Source organism: Acanthochromis polyacanthus, chromosome 9 (genome assembly GCF_021347895.1).
Source record: "Acanthochromis polyacanthus isolate Apoly-LR-REF ecotype Palm Island chromosome 9, KAUST_Apoly_ChrSc, whole genome shotgun sequence".
NCBI classification, from domain to species: domain Eukaryota; kingdom Metazoa; phylum Chordata; class Actinopteri; family Pomacentridae; genus Acanthochromis; species Acanthochromis polyacanthus.
Genome location: NC_067121.1, coordinates 4,498,105 through 4,521,461, shown reverse-complemented (window position 1 = coordinate 4,521,461; position 23,357 = coordinate 4,498,105). Strand labels below are relative to the sequence as shown.

General features: G+C 41.7%; 1 protein-coding gene across 1 annotated transcript in view; it reads right to left on the bottom strand.

Moving 5' to 3' along the window:
- The window catches only part of myo10 (myosin X), a 126,295-nt gene that overhangs the window by 12,353 nt on the left and 90,585 nt on the right, over positions 1-23,357 (bottom strand). The window contains exons 20-29 of the mRNA XM_051953911.1: positions 16,150-16,274; positions 15,318-15,432; positions 8,841-8,947; positions 7,356-7,649; positions 5,812-5,851; positions 4,653-5,609; positions 3,962-4,082; positions 3,154-3,397; positions 2,794-2,889; positions 452-545 (exon numbers count right to left, since the gene is read on the bottom strand). Of these exons, the coding sequence (XP_051809871.1) occupies positions 452-545; positions 2,794-2,889; positions 3,154-3,397; positions 3,962-4,082; positions 4,653-5,609; positions 5,812-5,851; positions 7,356-7,649; positions 8,841-8,947; positions 15,318-15,432; positions 16,150-16,274 (2,193 nt within the window). The remainder of the gene's footprint in view (positions 1-451; positions 546-2,793; positions 2,890-3,153; positions 3,398-3,961; positions 4,083-4,652; positions 5,610-5,811; positions 5,852-7,355; positions 7,650-8,840; positions 8,948-15,317; positions 15,433-16,149; positions 16,275-23,357) is intronic.

The following is a 23,357-nucleotide window of genomic DNA, read 5'->3' as shown; positions in this document are numbered from 1 at the left end:
CAATGTGGCTGAAAAGACAAAGACATGGTCTAAAAATAGTGCAAATGGCATAAAATGACCATCAAATGGACACAGAACAGCTGAATGCAGATACATTACTGAATAATGCTGTAAAATCCCCACGTAGATGCAAAAAATTACCACAAAATGACTCAAAAATTACTAAAAATATTCAAAAAATGTTCACTTCTTGTGCAGCCAGCCCTCCTCAGGCGGTTTCACCACCATTCACACCTCAGTTCATGTGAGTTGGGGGTAAGAATAAAGACGTAGAATTTCACTGGAGAGTTTATCTGATACATTAAATATGTCATCCATGACCTGGATGACACACCTAATGAATCAGATCAACTGTTCACATCTGAAACAAAATCACAAGAACAAATTCTGACGGCTGACTTTTGAAGACAACTCCACTTCCCAGAGTGCTTTGCTCCATCTCAGTACTCACCACGGCGTTCTGAGGGTTTGCCTGCTCGTCGTGCATCTCCCTGATCTCCTGCTCGGTGGAGGCGTGGACCTGACTCAGCACGCTGAACCACTGACTGTAGCCATGGAGATACCATCGTCGTCATCATCATCATCATCATCATCATCATCATCATCACCAGGACGATACACAAGTTGTTGTTCTGTCTGAGCTTCACACTAACTCTGGTTTCCATCGATAAACCCTGAACCAAGTCCAAAGCAGCTGCCATCTGTTTTTACAGCTTGATGGTGAAAGTAGTTCCTTGTCTGTGGAGTCATTTTAGAAGCTCTGATTAGTGGAACTATGACTCCTTCTAGACCTCCTGATTAGTGGAACTATGACTCCTTCTAGACCTCTGATTAGTGGAACTATGACTCCTTCTAGATCTCCTGATCAGTGGAACTATGACTCCTTCTAGACCTCCTGATTAGTGGAACTATGACTCCTTCTAGACCTCCTGATTAGTGGAACTATGACTCCTTCTAGACCTCCTGATTAGTGGTACTGTGACTCTTTCTATACCTCCTGATTAGTGGTACTATGACTCCTTCTAGACCTCCTGATTAGTGGAACTATGACTCCTTCTAGACCTCCTGATTAGTGGAACTATGACTCCTTCTAGACCTCCTGATTAGTGGAACTATGACTCCTTCTAGACCTCCTGATTAGTGGAACTATGACTCCTTCTAGACCTCCTGATTAGTGGAACTATGACTCCTTCTAGATCTCCTGATCAGTGGAACTATGACTCCTTCTAGACCTCCTGATTAGTGGAACTATGACTCCTTCTAGACCTCCTGATTAGTGGTACTATGACTCCTTCTAGACCTCCTGATTAGTGGAACTATGACTCCTTCTAGACCTCCTGATTAGTGGTACTGTGACTCCTTCTAGACCTCCTGATTAGTGGAACTATGACTCCTTCTAGACCTCCTGATTAGTGGAACTATGACTCCTTCTAGATCTCCTGATCAGTGGAACTATGACTCCTTCTAGACCTCCTGATTAGTGGTACTGTGACTCTTTCTATACCTCCTGATTAGTGGTACTATGACTCCTTCTAGACCTCCTGATTAGTGGAACTATGACTCCTTCTAGACCTCCTGATTAGTGGAACTATGACTCCTTCTAGACCTCCTGATTAGTGGAACTATGACTCCTTCTAGACCTCCTGATTAGTGGAACTATGACTCCTTCTAGACCTCCTGATTAGTGGAACTATGACTCCTTCTGGACCTCCTGATTAGTGGAACTATGGCTCCTTCTAGACCTCCTGATCAGTGGAACTATGACTCCTTCTAGACCTCCTGATTAGTGGAATTATGACTCCTTTTAGACCTCCTGATTAGTGGTACTGTGACTCCTTCTATACCTCCTGATTAGTGGAACTATGACTCCTTCTAGACCTCCTGATTAGTGGAACTATGACTCCTTCTAGACCTCCTGATCAGTGGAACTATGACTCCTTCTAGACCTCCTGATTAGTGGAACTATGACTCCTTCTAGACCTCCTGATTAGTGGAACTATGACTCCTTCTAGACCTCCTGATTAGTGGTACTGTGACTCCTTCTATACCTCCTGATTAGTGGAACTATGACTCCTTCTAGACCTCCTGATTAGTGGAACTATGACTCCTTCTTGACCTCCTGATCAGTGGAACTATGACTCCTTCTATACCTCCTGATTAGTGGAACTATGACTCCTTCTAGACCTCCTGATTAGTGGAACTATGACTCCTTCTATACCTCCTGATTAGTGGTACTATGACTCCTTCTAGACCTCCTGATTAGTGGAACTATGACTCCTTCTATACCTCCTGATTAGTGGTACTATGACTCCTTCTAGACCTTCTGAATAGTGCTACAATGACTCCTTCTGTACCTCCTGATTACTCCTGACACTGTGGTTCACTGATTTTAGTTGATCTTCCTGGATCCTTTTCAATCTTTGTGAAGTCTCACAGTCAGATTTTTTTCAGCTTCTGTATTAATTCTTTTCCATTTGGAGCCATGATGAAGACATGCTAATAGATATGGCCAATAGGTCCAAAACTGAGAAAGTTCTGCTGTTCACAGCACATTTTAGCTCCACATTTATGCAGTTATGCTTATTGGAATCACAGATGGACTCACTGGATTTACTTTTGTTGCATTAGGACCTGAATTTTCCATATAGTCTTTCTAAAGTCTTTGATGTTGATCATTCAGAAGAGGAAAATAATGCAATTATTAAGAGGTGGTAACATTGAGAATCATTTGACATGGATGTGATCACCTCTATTGTCTACTTTAGTACAATCTGTCAGAGAAACACCGCTCACCTGGCGTCTTCTGCAGACTCTGCGATCAGATGGTAGGTCCTCTCTGGCATCACGATGTCGATTCCATTCTCCTTACCGGTGTTATCGATGATTTCTCTGCGGATCACAAAGATGTTAAACAGTCACTGATCCTCTGTGAATATAGAAAATGGAGTCACCCCAGATTTTTCCCCGTATGTCTTTTTACTTCTCCTCAGTGGAACAATAGTTTTCTAAATCATCACCAGGACATAATTTCATTGAATATCAAGCTTTTCCAACATCTGAGTACAATGAACTTCCATTGATTCCCACCGCTTTTTCTATTAATACTACTGCACATCAGTAAGTCCCCTCTAAATGATGCTCCCTTGTGCTTACTTGGCGCTGTGTATGTCCAGAACCCCCTTCATCTTGTCCTCGCCGTCATTCTCGAAGTACATGAGTTTGCTCTGCCTCAGAACAAACCAGCGGCGCTTCCAGTTGCGTCGGGACAGCGTGGACGAACCTCCGCCCTTCTTGTGCAGCCAGCCCTGCTTCAGCGCCTCCTGTTTGGCCCGGAACCACAGGAAAGTCTCGTCCTTCAGAACGCACCAGCGCCGCTTCCACGTGTTCATCAGACCACCTGGAGGGGAACATACAAGGGTCTGTACTGAAGGTTTCACTCTTTTAGGTACAAATAAATCTCTGAAGACAAGAGGAGGGCTGCGACTGCCGACGGATTAGATTTCAAATGCTGCAAGATGCATGAAATCAGCTGAGGGGCAAAGTTTGATGTGAGGATGGATATCCAACTTTTACGACACATCTTACTGCAGAAAAATGTTCCCGCTGGCAACAAAAATAAATAAATACAAAGATTCATCTTTGAAATCGATCCAAGTGATACCCTGCCAAAGTTGCAGATCTTCTTAAAACTAGAAGATCACAAAAGTTTGGTTTTGACAATTAGTGGTACTACAACTCCTTCTATACCTGCAGCCATGATTAGTGGTACTACAGCTCCTTCTCACAGTCAGATTTTTTTCAGGTTCTATGTCAATTCTTTTCCATTTGGATCCATGGTGAAGACATTCTAATAGATTTGGTCAATAGGTCAAAAACTGAGAAAGTTTTGAGAAAGGTAAAAACTACCTTTGAAGGTGACAACCGTTTGGTTTCTCCGGGAAGTGCCACTACTGTAACTTACCTTTGATGAAGAGGAAGCTGTGGAAGTAAGGAAGCGTCACGCAGCTGTACACGGAATCCCGGCGATAGGAAAGCTCGTCGTCTGTGTCGAACCTGTCGAAGTCGTCCTCGCTGTCCTCAAACTGGAACCAAAGAAGCAGAAATTCCATGTCAGACATGATGAACAAGGTTTGCCTGACTGAGTCTGACACTAATTTCGTAGTGGAATACCTATAGGGTTATTCTGCAATTATGTTTCTCTTTTATTAAATCTTAAATTGTGAACATACGATAATGTGTCTTTTTGGTATTATACATGCAATAATTATGAGAGCTTCGGTAGAGGCAACAGAACTTTTTTTCCGTTCTTGATGATGTTTCAGAATGGAAGAAGGATGGATGAAAGTGAAGCGCTCTCAAGAATGAAAAAAAGTCCAAGTATCAACAAGGTACGAACTGAGGAGCCCAAATACAGACATCGAGATCAGTGCAAAGAGAGGAAAGTGAGCAGGTTTCAGTTGTTACTCACATCCTGATTTGTCGGGAACTGAAATGTTTGGCATGTTTCAAGTAATTTTGGACAGATTTTGACTGTTTTTGGACAGTTTTCACAAATTTTGGATGGATCTTGAGTTATTGTGGACAATTTTGACCTATTTTGTAGATTTTTCAAGTCAGTGAGAACAGCAGTGAGTGAATAAGATCCAACTCACCGATGACTGAGCCCCCTCTGAGCTGAAGCGATAAGCTCCAGAGCTGTTGTAGGTTCCCACGGAGCCGCGGTAGTCCGGAGACCACTGGCCACTGCGAGGGTTGGAGAAGGCCACGCTGCCGCTGGAAACGATGGCGCCCTCGTCGTAGTCGTCCTGGTCGTAGTCTGAATCCTCATCAGGCGGAATCAGCTCCACCAGGTCGTCGGACTGGGCCTCGGATGAAGCCTGGGGGTGGCAGTAGGCTGAGTCCCCACTGGAGGAGGTGCTGTGGCAGGCCAGGGGCCCTGGAGGAGCAGGCAGCGGCTGGTTGAGCAGACTGGTGGGTGGCAGCGGCGGGATCACGCCGTCGTTGGCGTACGGGTCTTCTTCAGACGAGTCGTCGCTGGTTCTGATGCCGCTCGTCCGCTGGCCGTCTGAGTGGCCGTGTTCGCTTGGGTTCGGCGAGTCCTTGAAGGCGTCGTCATCTGCGCCAAAGCCTTCATCCACCTCCTCTTCATCGTTGCCTCTCCTCCGTCCGTTCTCCTTCTTGTCGTCGCCTTCGCCTACTCCCAGGGAGCTCTCGATGTTCCTCACGCACTCGTCGATCTCGTCAAAGTTCAGAGACTCGAGGAACTGCTGCGCCGCCTTGCAGGCCTCGTCCTCCAGCCGCCGAAGCTCCTGGTCACGGAGGAGCTGCAGGCGGTTCAGGGAGGCCTCGGTCAGAGAGAGCTCCTGACGCTCCTTCTGCCTCTGCAGCGCCTGGATCTCCCGCTCCAGTCGAAGGATCTCCTCCACCTGAGATGCCTCGTGAGGACGGATGGCCTCCTCCGGCTCTGAGGCCTCCTCAGAGGCTTCAGCCGACTCCAGCTCCTCCAGAGCGTCCGGCAACGTCGAGGCCGCTACTGTAGGTTCAGACAAAACCAGAGAAACGAGTTCCTCAGCTCGATGCAGCTCCTCCAGTCTTCTGGCCTCCTCAACCTGATGACAGGAAAACACAGATATGACCCAGTGATCAGTGCCTTGTAAAGATTAGAACAACACAAGTAACAGTGGTGGCTGTCTTCTGTACAGTAATAACATAATCTGTTCAAATACGCCCACAGAGACTGAGCTCCTCAGTAAAATGGGACAATACTCCACTGTTTTTAAATTAGCCCTTCGGTAATGAGCTTCATCGTACCTCTCTGGAGAGTCTCTCTTCCTCCAGCCTCCGTCTCTCCCTGTAAAAACACAGAAGACATCAGCTGAATGAACACACAGACAGAAACATAAAGCACCAAAACCTTAAAGACTTCAGCATGAAAACACAACAAAACCATCTAGAATATGATGGGTAGAGTTCACAAAGAAAATATACACCATCCGTCAAAACAGGAAAAACTCAATCCTACAGCAAATACACCAAAATGTTTCATTATTGCCCTAAAAAATAGAAGAAAGTTCATGAGTTTTTGTGGATTAAGATGTAGCTGTCAAAATAGCAAACGGAAACTGTCCTTGTCTGGTCCAACTTTAACACATCACATTCTACTGATGTTGGAGCCTCAAAAGTTGGTGAAATGTCGACTAAAGACTGGATTTTAGTAGAAATATGGATCCATCCATATATATACACACTTACAGGAACTCTATGGGGACACTATACTACTTTGGTTTGACAGTTTCAAGAACCAATAATTAAATATTTGTTCTCTTTTGGAGTCATGGAATCATTATGATATGCTGGAAGCAATTTTCACAGTTGTTGCAGTTTTATTTCTGGTGATATTAAACCACTAAAATGGCTTCACGGTGCTTTTGAGGGTGAAAATACAAAAATTTCCAGGTTTAAAAACATATAATTTTCAGAACTTTGCCAAAATATTTTACAGGATTCCTTTTGGGTTCTGAATAACAAACAAGTAAACTCTCAATAACAACATATGCAGCAACACATGTTCTTGGACAGTTTGACGAAATGGAGCTGTAGAACCACAGAAGGAGTTTTCAGGAGCTTCAGGTGAGACTTCCTCCAGCTGCTGATTAAGGGTGCTTTCACACATACGCCTTTTGGTCCGCTTAAAGCGGACTGGAGTCCGCAACGCCAGCAAGTACGGTTCGTTTGGGCTGGTGTGAAAGCAGACCAGATGTTTTTGGTGCGGACTAAAGAACCGGACCGAGACTCTATGTGAACTCCAGTTCAGTTCACTCCTGGTGGCGCAGCAGACGTTTTGGTCTACGGGAGCTTCCGTAGCAACCTGCACGGGGAATTTTGGGATAACGATAACGTCTTGCAATGCATCTTCTCCGTGCCGAAAATGACTGTGTAATGTTCTCGTACTGAATGCGAGCTTCATGCTGGAACAACAGCAGTATTTGTGCTTGCTGCATAAAGCAATGATACGACTATATGGCAACAAGAAGGAACAGGAGAGCATAGTTCATTGTTTACGAATAAACCTCGATCCATGGAATAAACACAGCCTGTTGTTTTCTTCTGGGATTTTTCCCTCTTCACATGCTGTGCCAATCAGCGTTCACCTACGTCATTATTTTTGTGAACAGCGCCGCCAAACGACTGGGGGGAGATATAACATTCATCGTAGTTGGTTCAACTGCGAAAACACTGGTGTGAATGCGAACCGAACCAGTTGAAATTAGCAACATTGTAACAACTTTTGGGTCCAAACGAACCACTCTAACGGACTAACAGGTGTGAAAGCACCCTTAAAGATTCTGACCCACCTCTCCATCTCCTCCTCCAGTCTTCTGCGGAGCTCCTCCTGCTCCTCCTCCAGCCTTCTGCGGAGCTCCTCCTGCTCCTCCTCCAGCCTTCTGCGGAGCTCCTCCTGCTCCTCCTCCCTCCTCCTCCGGTCCTCCAGCAGCTGGCTGAAGGCCCGGCGGGCCAGCTGTCCTCGCAGACGTTTCTGGAAGGTGAGCGCCGCCCAACGGAGCAGCAGGAACTTCCTTCTCCAGTAGAAAGCTCGGTAGTTCTTCTGAATGACCACAATGCACTGCAGCAGCTTCCTGTACTGCTTCCTGTCAACAGATAGGAACACAACTCAGAGACTAAATGTAAAAGATGGACGTAGCCATTTGTTTTGTTATGGCGTCCTGCTTTATGATCTGTTTAGCTGTAAATGGAACCATAATCTACTAAATGAGTATCTTGAAACCACTGATGGAGAGCCTAAACTCACTGAGAAAAGGTTCACATCAAGTCACAATTCCTACGTTAGAAAACAGCTTTAACACAGAGTGAGCTGAGTCTATTAGATGATCCTGGTTTCTTCTTCCATCATCTCTAATAGTTGTGACCAAACACCTACCAACAAAACAGTTTACCTACAATGAACTTTTAAAAGTTTTCTCTGGTGAATTATCAGAAACTTTCTCAAAATAAAAACCTGTAAAAAACGACTCAAAATATTTGTCCAAAATTATTCAAAAATGGTTCAAAATGACACAATAATGATCCATATCCACTCAAACTTCTACTGGATTCAGACTGTGACACCTGGATGGATTTAAACTGCTCTGGAGTCAGTTTTTAGCAGAACTCAGATGTGTTCTTCCTCCTAAATGTCATGGTTCTATCTGCTGGACTGATGAAGTTCTGAGGCTCAGAAAAGGTTCGAAACGCCCCTTTGAGGGCCCGAAGCTGAAAATATTCAAAACCTTCAGCACCTTGGATGTTTAAAATGACAAACACAAAACAGAACAAAATTCTTCAAAAATGGCCCAAAATCAAACTAAAAATTGCTCAAAATGATTTAAAACTACACAAAATTACCTGATAATCATTGAAATTTACACAAAAATGGTCAAAAATTACTCAAAAAATCATTTGAATGGAATAAATTCGTCCAATCTTTTTAAAAATCCGTCCAAAATTACTTTAAATTTGATGAAAAGGAGTCAAAAAAACTGTTAAAAATTACTCAGATTATCCAAAATGGTAAAATTTATTTATCAGAACTGCAATTTGAACCCATCCTTCAAGGGCCTGTAACTCTGAAAATATTGATAGTATGATGGTAGAACTTCATGTATTGATCTTTCTAGATGATCCGATTTCTTTTTGCCTCCAGAAGAGTCGCCCCCTGCTGGCCGAGAGACAGAGTGCAGGTTTAAGGTGTCAGGCCTGAAGTTTTCATCGACAGTCTGGGGGTCAGCGTGAACATTTAAACTGGCTTTAAGAAGGTCTCTGAGGTGAGTTGTGAGTCGTACCTGGCCATGTATCCCATGACGTGAGCCTGGATGATCATGGCGGCCTTCAGGACCTCCACCTCCCTCTGCTTCTCCAGCCGAAGCTCCAGAGACTCACGGAGGAAAACCTGAGGACGGAAGAGACGATAGCAGGACAATCAGAAAAAACATCACCAGCACGGGAGTCGGCTTTTTCTTCTTCTTGTCTTTTTGTCTCAGTTTTTCTTCCACCAGGTTGTAAAATTATTAAAGTCTATCCATCAAATTTTACCGAAAAAGTGGTTTAATTTTTGGCTAAATATTCTTCAACCCTCTGGAAAGGCACGTCGTCGATTCAGAAAATCATCAGAATTTAAATATTTATCAGAGAAAAACAGAAAAAAATGAGCAGATTTACAATTTTTTGGATAATGCATGAGCTAACCAGTCAGGAGAATTCACCGTATTCAATCACACTCACTTCATTCAAGAATAGGTTTTTACTTTTTAATGAGCAGGACGACTTCTGTAACAAGAATACTCTTATAAACAGTTTTAAAAAATGAATAAAATTCTTCCAAAAAAATCCTAAAAATATCTAAAGTGATTACATATATATCAGTAAAACTTCTAATATTTTCTTTAAGAACATTCTCATAAAAATCAACCAAAATCCAGCGAATTTCGCTGGATTTTGGTTGATTTTTATGAGAATGGTCTTAAAGAAACATTTTTAAAATTATTTTCTTCCACAAAAAATGTTTAAAGAATTCCCAAAAATGTGGAAAGCGTGGACACCAGAAGTTTCACTGTGAAAATATGTTTTTTCTCCACATTTTCAAACTTTAAAACAGATCAATTTGACCCACAGCTCTACACCTGCCCCTTCCTGCTTCCTGTAGCCACGCCTCCACCCTGTAGGCCACGCCCCTCTGCCATTCTACATTCCTGTTGATGGAGATCCAGCCGACCCCCTACCGAACCGCCCTTCTTTTTTTATTCTGTTGTTGAAATCAAGTTGCTGCATTTGTGACTTTTGGAAGTTTCTTTTGCATTAACGTTTTTTCCACTAAAGTCCCAACGTGAGGGATAAAGGAGTCAGATGCTCTTTTTGTGCATTTTAATGGGTTTTCTACATTAATTAGCTTCACATAAATCACTCTCTTCTTCAGTTTCACTCTTATTAATGCACCAGGTTGTGAAAATGCAGTTTTTTTTCCAGCTGTCTGACATTAAAAGAAGCCAGAGTGGATGTTCTGCAGCTTCATCCTTTAGATGCACACATGATGAATAAAAGATTTACCAGTGGACAGCATTAAAAAGAGGCAGAATGTTCCGTTTAACAGCAGAACAACTGAGCAGGACATAAATCAAAGCCGGCTCCTCCTCCGCTTTTGTCGGGGCTCCTAAAGACCTCAGATTACAGCAGCCGATCCAACGGCCAAGCTGTCGCTCACTGGTGGAGAAACCGGGCCCAGCGAGGGCCGCCGGGTTAATCCGATTAGGGAGCGAAGAAAATGAGATCTGGGACGTGGTCTCAGTGGACGGAGCCGGTGGGGAAATATCACCAGAGCTGGAGGATCCTCAGCGGTGAAGCACTAATGAGATTTTCGGGGGGAATGTAAACTGGAAGGCACTAACGAGCAGGTTAATTAACAGGGAATTACACGCTACAAGTTGGAGAAGACACAGGTGTTTGGATGGAAAGAGCTGGTTGTAAAAAAAAATCTTTAGGTTGTGACGCCTGGAGTGGATGAAGAATAAATCTGTCTTTGAACGAATCACATCTGCCGTAATGTGACACAAAACAACCACAAAAAGATGCTAAATGACATAAATGAACCAAACTGGGACGAAAAAGAAGTTCTACCTTCATACTTTTTAATGGACTTTTTGACCAATCTTGGACAATTTTTGACTAATTTTGGACAATTTAGTGTAATTTTGGACATCTGTTGTCATTTTGAACAGTTTTTTGAGTTTTTTCTGACAAATATTGAGAAATTAAAGACCATTTCTGTGTAGTTTTGGATGTTAATGACATTTGGAGCAGCTTCTGATGAATGAAAAACACATCTGAGTTCTGTTGAAAGCTGACACCAGATCAGTTTTACATCCATCCAGGGGGCAATAACTAAAGATACAAGTAAGGTACTTTTTTTTTTCTTTCATTTTGGACATTTTTGAGTTGTTTTGCACAGATTTTGAATCATTTTCTATCATCTTTGAAGCATCGTGGACCAATTTTGCAAATCTTGAGTCAATCTTGATCATTTTCAGTAATATTGGATGAATTCTGACTGATTTTGGACAATTTTCTTATCATTTCCAACAAGTTTTATGTCAAGTTTGATCTTTTCTTGTCATATTGGATCATTTTTGTGTCTTTGGGATAATTTTTGAGTCATGTAAGAAAAATTTCATGTCATTCTGAACTCATTTTCTGGAATTATGGATCATTTTCAAGTCATTTAGGACAATTTTAATGTCTTTTTTTCACAGGTTTTTATTTTGAGAAAGTTGGGATGATTACAGTGTAATTTTTAATATCTTTAATTTCTGATGAATAAAAGACACATTTGAGTTTAAAAAAAAAACTGCAATCAAGTTCATTTTCCACCCAATAACGATGTGACAACCTAAAGCCAACTGAAGTTTGAGCAATTCTGGATAATTACTGTACCACTGCATTCATTTTGACAGGTTTTTGTGTCATTTTGAACATTTCTTTTGCACCCTTTTGACTAATTTTGAGCCATTTTTAATCATTTTGGACAAATCTTGAGATGCTTCCAGATGTGTGGTCGACAGTAAATGTGCATTTACAGCGTGCTGGTGTGGACGCAGGTTGTTTCTGAAATGGAGCTAAAAACAAGTGAAATAAAAAGAACAATAAAGTTTGGCTCTTTGGGGAGCAGCCGTTTGGGAATCTCTGATTTATGTTGTCACCGTGTCATTAGAACAAACGAAATGACGCCACAAAGACAGAAACACGCAAACAAAACGCTCCCTTCGCTTCGTGAAACAACTTCCAACATGAATCACGTGCGGCCTCCATTATGAGCTCAGACATCTGCATCCCAATGAAGTCAGCCGCTAATCCCTTTTAATCATTACTATGCTAATTAGTGCAACAAAAGCCTCGCTGAGCCTCGGAGAGTTCTGCTTCCTGCCGCCACAGGTCAGGCCCGTGGAGAGAACCCAGCAGAAATGAAGTTGGAGGCTGTAAAAGACACAAAAAACCACGAGCCGGAGACAATAGCCGGGACATGTGCCGACTGAAAGGAGCCTCGGTGTAAATCTGACAGCGACACAAAGTGGACGGATCCCTCCGAGGCAGACAGAATTGATTTAAACTCCGTGGTTCAGCGGTCGGCCCGACGTTAGTCAGGCTTCCTGGGAACCGAACACGCACCGGACGATCTGAAGCAAACGTCAGGAAAAAGTCTACAAACCGCCGAGATTCTGTTCAGTTCAGATTTTGAGTAATTTTGGATGATTTTTAAAACATCTTAGACAAATTTAGTCTCATTCTGCAAATGTTCTGTCAGTCTGGATCATTTCTAATCATCTGAGGTAATTTTGACAGATTTTAGATCATTTTCCAGTCATTTTAGACTATTTTCACATCATTCCGAACAAATTTTGATCGTTTTAGATCATTTCTGGAAATTTTTCTGGGAATTTTTGAATCCATCTGTATCATTTCTGTATCATTTCTGTATCATCTTGGACAATAAGGGTTTGGAAGCAGAGTGGTCTGAACCACTTTCTGTAGTTTTTTAGGAAAATGGGTTCAAAGTTGAGTGTTTTCCAGAACGGTCTAACATTGCACTCGAACGCCGTGTTTTGGGTTTTGGGGGTTAGACCACTCTGACACGAACATCTAGACCAGGGGTCAGCAACCTTTAACACTCAAAGAGCCATTTCGATCCGTTTCCCACAGAAAAGAAAACACCGGGAGCCGCAAAATCCTTTTGGCATTTAAAATGAAGACAACACTGCATATATCGCTTTTTTTTTTTTTTTTTTTACTTCTATGCCCTTGTTAATCAGTCGTGATTAATTAATTACAAAGCCTCTAATTAGATTCATTTTTTTAAATTGTGTCCTTCCACTAATATTTATCTTACCTGGTTAATGTCATTTTTGCTCCTGGACCTCATATGTTACGTAATGTTAGCTGGAAATCAATATTTTGCGAATGTCTATTTGACTTGTAAAATCTATTTATCTATTTATCTTGAGCTAATAACTTTTCTCCGGTAAGTCGCTGCCCTATTTTCCAAGACGTCACTCCTCTGACTCTCTGACCTGCTGCCGTGTTCTTGCGTGTAACGTGTATTACCCTACCATGAGTAGTTTTGACTCAAAGACAAGACGTGTCTTTCTTGGAGTGGAGCTTTAATATACAGGTTTGCCATTCTTGAGTACAAAACGATGTGAAACTACAGGTGCTGCTTCTCCGTCTTCTCTGCATCAACCTTGCGCTCTCATGTCCCAGCCAGGGGAAAACCCCAGCAGCACATCCGGTGGAGTGACACGTCAAAATAAGAGCGGTAATTTCACAATAAAACTCTCTATATTAAAATGCATTGAAACGCGCCTGAAAGGCAGAACAATTTATTTTCCAAAGTTACAGGGAGCCACAACAGAGGGCTGAAAGAGCCGCATGCGGCTCCGGAGCCGCGGGTTGCCGACCCCTGATCTAGACCATAAAACATTACAGACACTACATGAAGCTCAGTTAAGATGTTTGTGGGTTAGATCACTCTGCTTCTAACCCCTCATGTATCATCTCTCTTTGTGGTTTCTAAATGATTCTGTGAAGAACATTATTGTGATCTTCGTTTGAACAGAACCGTGACTTAAAAGCTGTAAAATGAATCCCTTTTCTGACATATTTTATCGTCCAGGTGACTTTTAATTCGGTTCTGTCTCATCCTGTGATTCTGGATCTGTTTCCATCTGTTACTTCCACTCAGCGATCACACAGAGGGTGTTTTCTTCCTGATCCGGTGCAGTGGAAATGACAGACCGAGGGGGCAGAAGGCCGGATCCAATAACAGCTGGATTCCACGCTTCGGGTGCTCTGGACTTCAATCATCACACCAGGTAGAGGCAGTGTTTCGATTTGTGTTAAGCTGAATTAAGCCTCGAAGGGGAGCAGCTGAAATGGATCGGTGGAGCTCTGAACCTCCGTCCAATCATGTTTCATGTTAGTGAGGAGGCTAGGCATCAGCTGGGAACGCTATGGGGCGTTCAGGAGCTCAGGTTTGACAGGAAAAAAAGTCAATTATACCGAACAGAACAGAGCATCTGATGGACAAGAAGTCTGTAGGGGAAGACTGGGAGGGATTTATGGTTCAATATGAGGATCAACATCCAGCAGAGACCCTCAGAGGTTCATCCATCACCCGAACACTCAGTTTTATGAAGGGGATCTTTACAAAGATATATTTACCCTCTAATGCTACATTTACCCTCTAACCCTACATTTACCCTCTAACCCTATATTTACCCTCTAACTCTACATTTACCCTTTAATACTACATTTACCCTCTAACCCTATATTTACCCTCTAATATTACATTTACCTCTAATAGTACATTTACCCTCTAACACCACATTTACCCTCTAACACCACATTTACCCTCTAACTCTACATTTACCCTCTAACACTACATTTACCCTCTAATACTACATTTACCCTCTAACTCTACATTTACCCTCTAACCCTATATTTACCCTCTAATATTACATTTACCTCTAATAGTACATTTACCCTCTAACACCACATTTACCCTCTAACACCACATTTACCCTCTAACACTACATTTACCCTCTAACACTACATTTACCCTCTAATACTACATTTACCCTCTAACTCTACATTTACCCTCTAACCCTATATTTACCCTCTAATATTACATTTACCTCTAATAGTACATTTACCCTCTAACACCACATTTACCCTCTAACACTACATTTACCCTCTAACACCACATTTACCCTCTAACACTACATTTACCCTCTAACACTACATTTACCCTCTAATACTACATTTACCCTCTAACTCTACATTTACCCTCTAACTCTACATTTACCCTCTAATATTACATTTACCCTTTAATATTACATTTACCTCTAATACTACATTTACCCTCTAATACTACATTTACCCTCTAACACTACATTTACCCTCTAACTCTACATTTACCCTCTAACACTACATTTACCCTCTAACTCTACATTTACCCTCTAACTCTACATTTACCCTCTAACTCTACATTTAGACAGTGTCCTACTAGAACTTTCCAACAGGGTTCCACCTACAGAACATGAAGGAACAGCTTAAAGCAGCTATGCAGAGTTCTCCAGTTCTACCTGAGGAGGTGAATCGGTGCTGGATCTCTGCACATTGGGGGTAAATTTGAATCTTAACGGGGGCACTGATGACACTAAGATGACGAAACTAGTTGAGGTGAGAGTCGCTTTAGAAAGACGTCGGTTCCTCACCTTGGTCTTTCCCAGCTGCCAGTCTGTGCTGCTGCTGTCGTAGAGCTGCAGCAGGTGGACGCAGCGCCCCCTGGGGTCATCGGGGGTCAACACGCCTCGCATCAGCACCTGGTACCTGCAGACACAGAGGAAACAATGATGGAGGTGTTTCTTTTATGGCTTGGTCATTTTTAGCAAACTGGACCCAACACTTAATTAAGAAAAACATTCAAATTCAACAATTAAGATTAACTTTTTAATTTGCAATCATTTTAATAGTTCAGGTCGATGTTCTATCCATGGTAACTGCATCAACTTAATATCACAGTGTTGTAATTTCTGCATTGGTTGATTGACGATGAAGTTCAAGTTGAGATAAATAATTGAAATTAGCTTGAATACTGAATTTCTCTTCACTCTGACATCAGGATTCCAAGTCTTTATCTACTAAACACCGGATCGGTTTGATTTCTTTAAAAACTTGTGTTGATGATTGTGTAATTAGCTACATGACACTTAGAAAGTCCTTTAAAATAATGCAAAAATACCAGTTGTAGCATCTTTATTACACCGCCAAGAAATGCAGCTACAATAGTCATTTACCACATAAACAACGTCTAGACTGGATTTATGATTAATTTAATGTTATCTTCATTGAAAAAAAACTGCTTTTCTTTCAAAAACAAGGATATTTCAAAGTGACCCCAAACTTTTAAACGGTCGTGTCCAAACAGCAGCATTTCAGTAGAAGTTGAGCCCAGACATTGTTTAATAGATCGTAGAGTTCTAACAGAGCAGTGGGGTCATGACTGTTGACTGATTAATGATTGAGCGTCTCTGAGCGTTTACAAACCTGGAACAGAAGTCCTGGAAAGGTCTCCGGATGGGGAAGCCGGTGCGTCGGATCTTCACCGTCTCCAACATGCCGGAGTATCTGAGCTGGTTCAGAACAACCGTCTGGTCGAACTGGTCGGGCATCTGGGAAGGAACACAAGAAACATAATCAGAGTGTTGAAGTTACGTTCAGATTATGTCACAAAGTCATGACAACATGCAGCCGTTTCTATCTGCAGCTTATTGATTTTCCTTCTTCCGATGCCGCGGGGCGCTCCGTCCATGCAGCTGCTTTCATAACAATAGATTTACTGGAAATGAGCAACAAGCTGCAAACACATCCGACAAACCAACACGAGCAACAGTCTGTTTAGTCAACAGTCGTTGCCTGAAAACAGTGAAAAATGGCATATGACATCCTCCTTGTTTTTTCCGACCGCCGGGAACAAATCAAAACCTAAAATGAGATGTAGTGAAGAAAAGCAGCATTTTTATCTATTTTTTTTCTAAATAAGTTATTTCAACCAATGTAGCACAAAATCTAAAAATCTTGAGACCTTCAGTCGCATTTCTGAATCACGGAGATGGATTTCAGAAAGAAATTAAAGCTGCAAGCAGCATTGGTCAGGTCCTCGCATCCTTGCTGGTCATCGAATCCAAGCACGTCCACCAGGTGGCGCTACAACTGGAAGTGGGATTTGGCCTATGGATGTGATGAGGGCTGGACTCTGATCAAACATGTAAAGTTTGAGGCAGATTGAAGCATGTACAGGCCAGTGACACAGCACTTCCTGTTTCACGGTGAAACGTTGAAATTCCACCATTTCCACACCTTCAGATTTTTTCGGAGCATTTTCACGACTTTTGATCACACATGTCTGCCGTACATCCTGGCCAAATTTGAGCTCTCTCAGGGTTACCCTGTTTGAGTTTATAGCTTCTGAAAATCTGCAAAAAATGACGCTAGATAGATAGATAGGTAGATAGGTAGGTAGGTAGGTAGATACTTTATTAATCTCGAGGGAAATTCAAATATGACCTATTTCAAAATGGCCGACTTCCTGTTGTGTTTTGGGCAGGGGTGGAAAGTAACGAATTACATTTACTCACATTACTGTAATTGAGTACTTTTTATGAGTAATTTGTAATTTTCAGAGTAGTTTTTGAAATGTGTAATTTTTACTTTTACTCAATTACATTTTGACCCAAGTATTTTACTTCGCTACATTTGAAACCCCTCACATTACTGAGTACAATATTGATAGTGAAAAAAATTAAATGCGAGCGGAAAACCACTGTGTCCCCGGAACTGAAGGTCAATTGCGTGACCTTGCCTTGCGCGTGCCCTTTCCATATCATAATCTGGATCTACGCGTTGGAAGATGGCTGTTGCTGACCAAGATATGGAGATCATGAAGGAGGAAGAGTCCGAAGAGGACACAAATTCTGGAGAGGAAAGCCACAAAAACCCTTGGCCAAACTTAGAAGACTTATTCACGTTCAAACGCAGAAAGGGCAACAACTTTATAATGCTGTGTAAAATGTGCCTGCCCGGCAAAACGGAGCTTTCAGCATATAAGACATCAACGTCCAATTTGCGAAAGCATGTGGTGGTAAGTTAGCACGTTTTTATTTGTTCTATCAGGTTGTAATTCTTCTTTATTACTGTATCTCTGCTCTGTGTTGTAAATCATTCTATTTGCTAAATTTTCGGATCTTCTATTCTATTTTGAATACTTTGATTCTTGTTTAAATTTCTTTATTCTTATCATAATGTTGTCGGTTGGACAATGGGACTGAAAAAAGTTTGCACTATACAGTACAGGTTGTGACTGTCATTGTTTTCCTTGTGTTGAGGATCATGTTACTGAGCCTCAAAGTTGATTAAAACAACTTGTGCTGAACTTTATTCATGACTCATCCTTTATTTGCATTAAATAAATGAAAGTAACGAAGTAACTTGTACTCAAATTACATTTTAAATGAAGTAATTTTGTACTTTTACTCGAGTACATTTTTAGATGGGTACTTTTACTCTGAGTAGAATTTAAACAAAGTAAAGATACTTTTACTCAATTACATTTTTTCAGTACTTTTTCCACCTCTGGTTTTGGGCATGAGTGTCAATCACAGTTTTGTGCGTCTTGATGAGTTACATTTGTGTACCAAAGTCACACGTACTGGTCGTAATAAATGTTTGAAACTTTTCAGGGGGCGTTATTGAGCCATTGTCCTACAATATGAAATTCTTCTCCAGTCCTGATGTGTGTGTACATTTTCATGCGTTTGAATATTTTTTGGGCCTCAGAAATGCTTTTCTGTCGTCGGACAAAGAAAGTATAACAATAAACCCAAGAGTTTGAAAAGAGTCTTTGGTGCTCAGACCCTAAAAAACATCTCAGCCATGTAATTAAGACCTAATGAAGAATCGACATGAACTTAAAGATGCATGCAGTTCCATTAGGAGGTGCTTGTATTGCTTTCTTTCCATTATCATGTCATTAAATGATCAAATGGGTAAATGGTGACTTGTGAGAGTAAAACCCAGAACTAGCTGCTAAAAATGAGCCTCGAGTGTTGAATCAGTTCGATTGTTGGCGTGACGTTCCTCTAAACCGACACGCATCAAACTGCATACCGCTGACTGAAAACTCTGAACCCGTTCCCTCCACAAACACACTCAGCATTGAGCTGTCGTCGCCGCTCGTATTCAGCCGAGGCCATTTTCTCGGGGACCCTCTCGGCCTGTAACCCCGGTGGGCGTAGAGGGGGGTCTGGATGAGAGGACGCCTTTATGCCGCGTCCTAATGCCGCCTTTATTTGCCACTGGTCTCCTTCGATAGTCCATCGACGGCCCGGTGGATCTGGCCTCGGCGGCTGAATGGAGCCCTTTAACCGCCGCTGGACGCCTCATTAGCATAACCTGGATTTGCATAGCACAAAGCCGAGCGGTGTCAGGAAGCTGCCTCCTGTTTCCTCTTTCTGGGACGTCAACAACCAGAGGCTTCTTCTTCTTCTTCTTCTTCTTTACAGTTCATACAGTCTCTTGATTAACTCCAAGCTGCTCTGTTTAGAGAAGTTTCACGCTTTGTCACTCATTCTTTTTCCTCACGTCAATCTGAAAAGGTCAACTGTCTTTTTTTCTGTCTTCCAAAGGTTCATTCTGTCCTTTGTCTTCGGTATTTTTAGTGGTGAATGAAAAATATCAGCAGGAGGGTCGTTTCAGAACCAGAGGACATTTTATGTCCCACCCATCAAATTCAAATAATCCAAAATACTAAAACATCAGTAGCTGTGTAAATATTCTTCAAATCTAAATAAAGTAGGAGAAAACAATTTTTGAAAATACTTTTAAAATACCAAATAAGTCTGGAGTTCCCCTAAAATGCCATTTTTCTCTTGTCCCACCCCCCTGATGACCAAACTGAATCTCTAATAAAACAGTTAAAATCAACTTTAAATCTCCTTTTTTGGTTTTACATTTTTCATTGATGTCTCTTGTAATTGTGGGAACATTTTTTTCATCAGCTTCATATTTTAAAGAATTATTATTCATGGAACGTGTCCCACAACATGCTAGCATAACCTGTTGATGATGTTTTTGTCTTTTCTGTCATTTTATGTTTCATTTCTGTCATTTTGTGCTTTTTTTCATTTTATGTCTCGCTTTTGTCATTTCCGTCATCAAGCAGTTTTCCTAAAGAATGGTCATGGTTCTATCTGCTGGACTGATGAAGTTCTGAGGCTCAGAAATGATGGAAGAAGTCCGTTAAAAAGTGATAAATCTGGATGGAAACTCATTAGAGTTCTGGTAAAACCTGACACCAGATCAGTTTTCCATCCATCCAGGTGTCACAGTCTGAATCTGGTCGGCGCCGTCTTTTCTGTCTTTTTTCTTTCCATAAGTACGTAGCGTCTCTTTAGTCTGAGGCTGGTTTTAAACCTTCACTTTCAATGAAATTCGTCACGGTGAATAAAACAATGAACTTGGATTCTGTGTTTGTCTCTAATCTGTGAAACCCGTGGAGTTGTGAGATCGACCGTTGTGAGCTCAGAACAGCGACGTACATCAGCATCCAGAAGCATCAACAATAGCTGGAGGCTAAACTTTGTCTTTCTCAGTCTGAAGGCCTCGGGCCATTCAGGAGGACAAACAGGGGCGTGGAGCTTCCATCCCGGGGGGTTGGGAGCCGACAGGGAGAAAAAAAGGCAAACATGGCAAGACGACTGAACCCAGGAGGAGCTGCAGAGTGGAAGCTTCTTTATTTCATTATTATTAGACGAAAAACACACCGACTGCAGCTCCAAAGTGTTTCTGAGGCTAAAAACTCTCCCAGCAGGAACTTCCAGGGGAAAACCTTCTTTTATTCCTGTTGTGTTGTTTTAAATACGTTTGTAGAGAATGCAGGAGATCTCCAATGAAACTGACTCTAAAAGCATCAGAAGTACTGGTTAAACTACACACAAATTAATCATTCAACTTCTACTAGAACAATCCCCCAAAACCCAACGACACGCCAACTAATGGCTCATTTTGTCCAACAAACATCCAAGAAACTCAATTTTCAACGCCATTAACAGGAAAAAGTAGCACATTCCAGAAGCTGGAACCTGAGAATATTTAGCATTCCACCCCCCCATCACTTCCAAACCCACTGATTCTGAGGAATCAACGTTCACTTTAACCAGCAGAACCGGCAGCATCCACAAACCAGAGCCATCTCTGGAGGATTTGATCCAGCAGGATTACCACTCTGCGGGGTTCCTGCACAGTTCTGGGGAATCCCTGGAACAATGTTTCTGCCCAGAGGTGGAAATAAATCCCAGCTAAGCCCTCGACCCAAACATCGACAACACAAAGGAACCCTGAGCTACGACCGCACAAACAAACTGTGGACGGGTCCGTTAGGTAGGAGCAGAGTGGTTGAACCCACAACCCAAACACAGCGTTACAGTGGAATGTTAGACCGTTCTGGAAAACACTAAACTTTGAACCTATTTTTGTCAGAAACTACAGAAAGTGGATCAGACCGCTCTGCTTCTAACCCTTACTGTGGAAGACGCTTCAGAAATGATCCAAAATGATTTAAAATGTGTCCAAAATGGTCCAGAATTACAGAAAATTTGTCCAGAAATTATCATCAGAAATGACAAAAATTTGTTCATAAAAGACATGAAAAGAGTCTAAAACGACTGGAAATGATCAAAACCAGTCAGAGTTTCTGTCAAATGATTAAAAATTATCTGGAATGAGTGAAAAACTGCAGAATGACACTAAATTTGTCCAAGAAGTCTTTTTAAAAAAATAATTTTCAGTTCATTCTAAACAGACATTAGTAAGTTTGGACAGTTTTTGAGTCACTTTGGGAAGATTTTTTTTTACCATTTCTGACAATTTTTTGTGTAATCTTAGATCATTTTCAAATCATTTTGACTCCTTTTGGATGATTTTTAAAACATCTTGGACAAATTTAGCATCATTCTGCAAATTTTCAGTCTTTCTGGATTATTTTTAATCATTTGAGAGAAATTCTGACTGATTCCGGATCATTTTCTAGTCATTTTAGACGCTTTTCATGTCATTCTGCAAGTTTTCAGTTATTTTAAATAATTTTCAGTTCAGTCGGAACAGATTTAAGCAAATTTGGTCCATTTCTGAGTCATTTTGGAAAGATTTTTGAGTCATTTTGGATGATTTGCAAAGCATCTTGAACAATTTTAGTCTCATTCTGCACATTTCTGGTCATTCTGGATCATTTTTAATCATCAGAGAGAAATTCTGACTGATTTTGGATCATATTCCAGTCATTTTAGACATGCCATTCTGAACACATTTTCATTGATTTAGATCTTTTCTGGACAAATTTTCTGTAATTCTGGACGCATTTTGAATCATTTTGGATAATTTCTGAAGTGTTTTCAACAATAAAGGTTTGAGAGCAGAGCGGTCTGTTCAGTTTGTCTAAAATGACTGAAAAATGATCCAAAATTGCAGAAAATCTGTCCAGAACTACACAAAAGTTGTGAGAAATGACAGAAATCTCCTGCTTAACGTTTTGCCGTCATCATCTCTCCTGTTTCTGCTGCTTCTGAGCATCTCCATCTCCAAACCTTCAGCTCCGATTAAGGAGACGAGGAGCGGGAAGCAGCAGAGCTACGCTGCAGAAACGTCGTCTATGGGAAGAATGCTTCCATTTGAAGTGAATTAAGAAGCCTCAGCGTCTATTTCTGGACGTTATTCTGCTTCAGCAACACGTAGTCTGGGGCTCTTCAACGCTCCAGCTCTTTATTTCTATTTTACTGCATTTAATTCAAGATAAAAGGCTTTTCATTGTCTCTGAAATGGAGAATCTTGTTGTGCAAATTCAGCAGACAGCGCGATAATGAAACCAACCGGGCAGAGAAGATCCACAGACGTGTCAAAGGACGGACGTTTAAACGCCCCGTGCAACAAGCGTGCACCTGAACGCACCGGCGCCGGCGTATTTTCTGCATCAGGTCTCACCTTGGCATCGCAGCTCCTCGCTCCGGATCGTTTTAGCAGAAACGAAAAGTTCCTGAGAGCTGCAGCCGGATTCGGTCCACGATCAGTCAGAGAAATAGAAACAGTCTGAGGAGCGCCGAGTCAAACAAAAGGCTCCAAACACACAACTCCTCCTTTCACCGCGAGGGGAGGGGCCAGGTTACCATGGAGACGCATCTCCTGCTGAGGCCCAGTGTGTGTGTGTGTGTGTGTGTGTGTGTGTGTGTGCAGCCACTTGTAGAGTGTCTCAGAGTGTGTGTTTAAGAGGGAGGAGGCTGTCTACATTCAAACGTGTTGCTGACTTTTGTGTCGCTGCACAATAAGCTCAATTTTTAGTCTGTAACTGTTTCAATCAGAGAAGTCAAACTGATTCTAGTTCAGGTTCCTCATTCAGTCCTGTTTGATCTGCAGTAAAACCACAGCATAAGAACTGATAAACAACCACAACTCCTGATGCTTCCTTTGTTTTACTGCAGAAATGTTCACATTTAAGGATTATCTTTGTACTAAACATCATGAACAACCTGAAGTTTATGAAGAAAAATGAATTCAGTTTCAACAACATTCAGCCTCAGTTTATCATTGACACATTACAACTTCCAGATCAGAGTGTCGACAAAGGAACACAACATTTAGTCACCTGGAACTGAACCAGAGAGGATTTACTTTATGATCAAAACAACAAAAGTTAGACAAAAAAGACA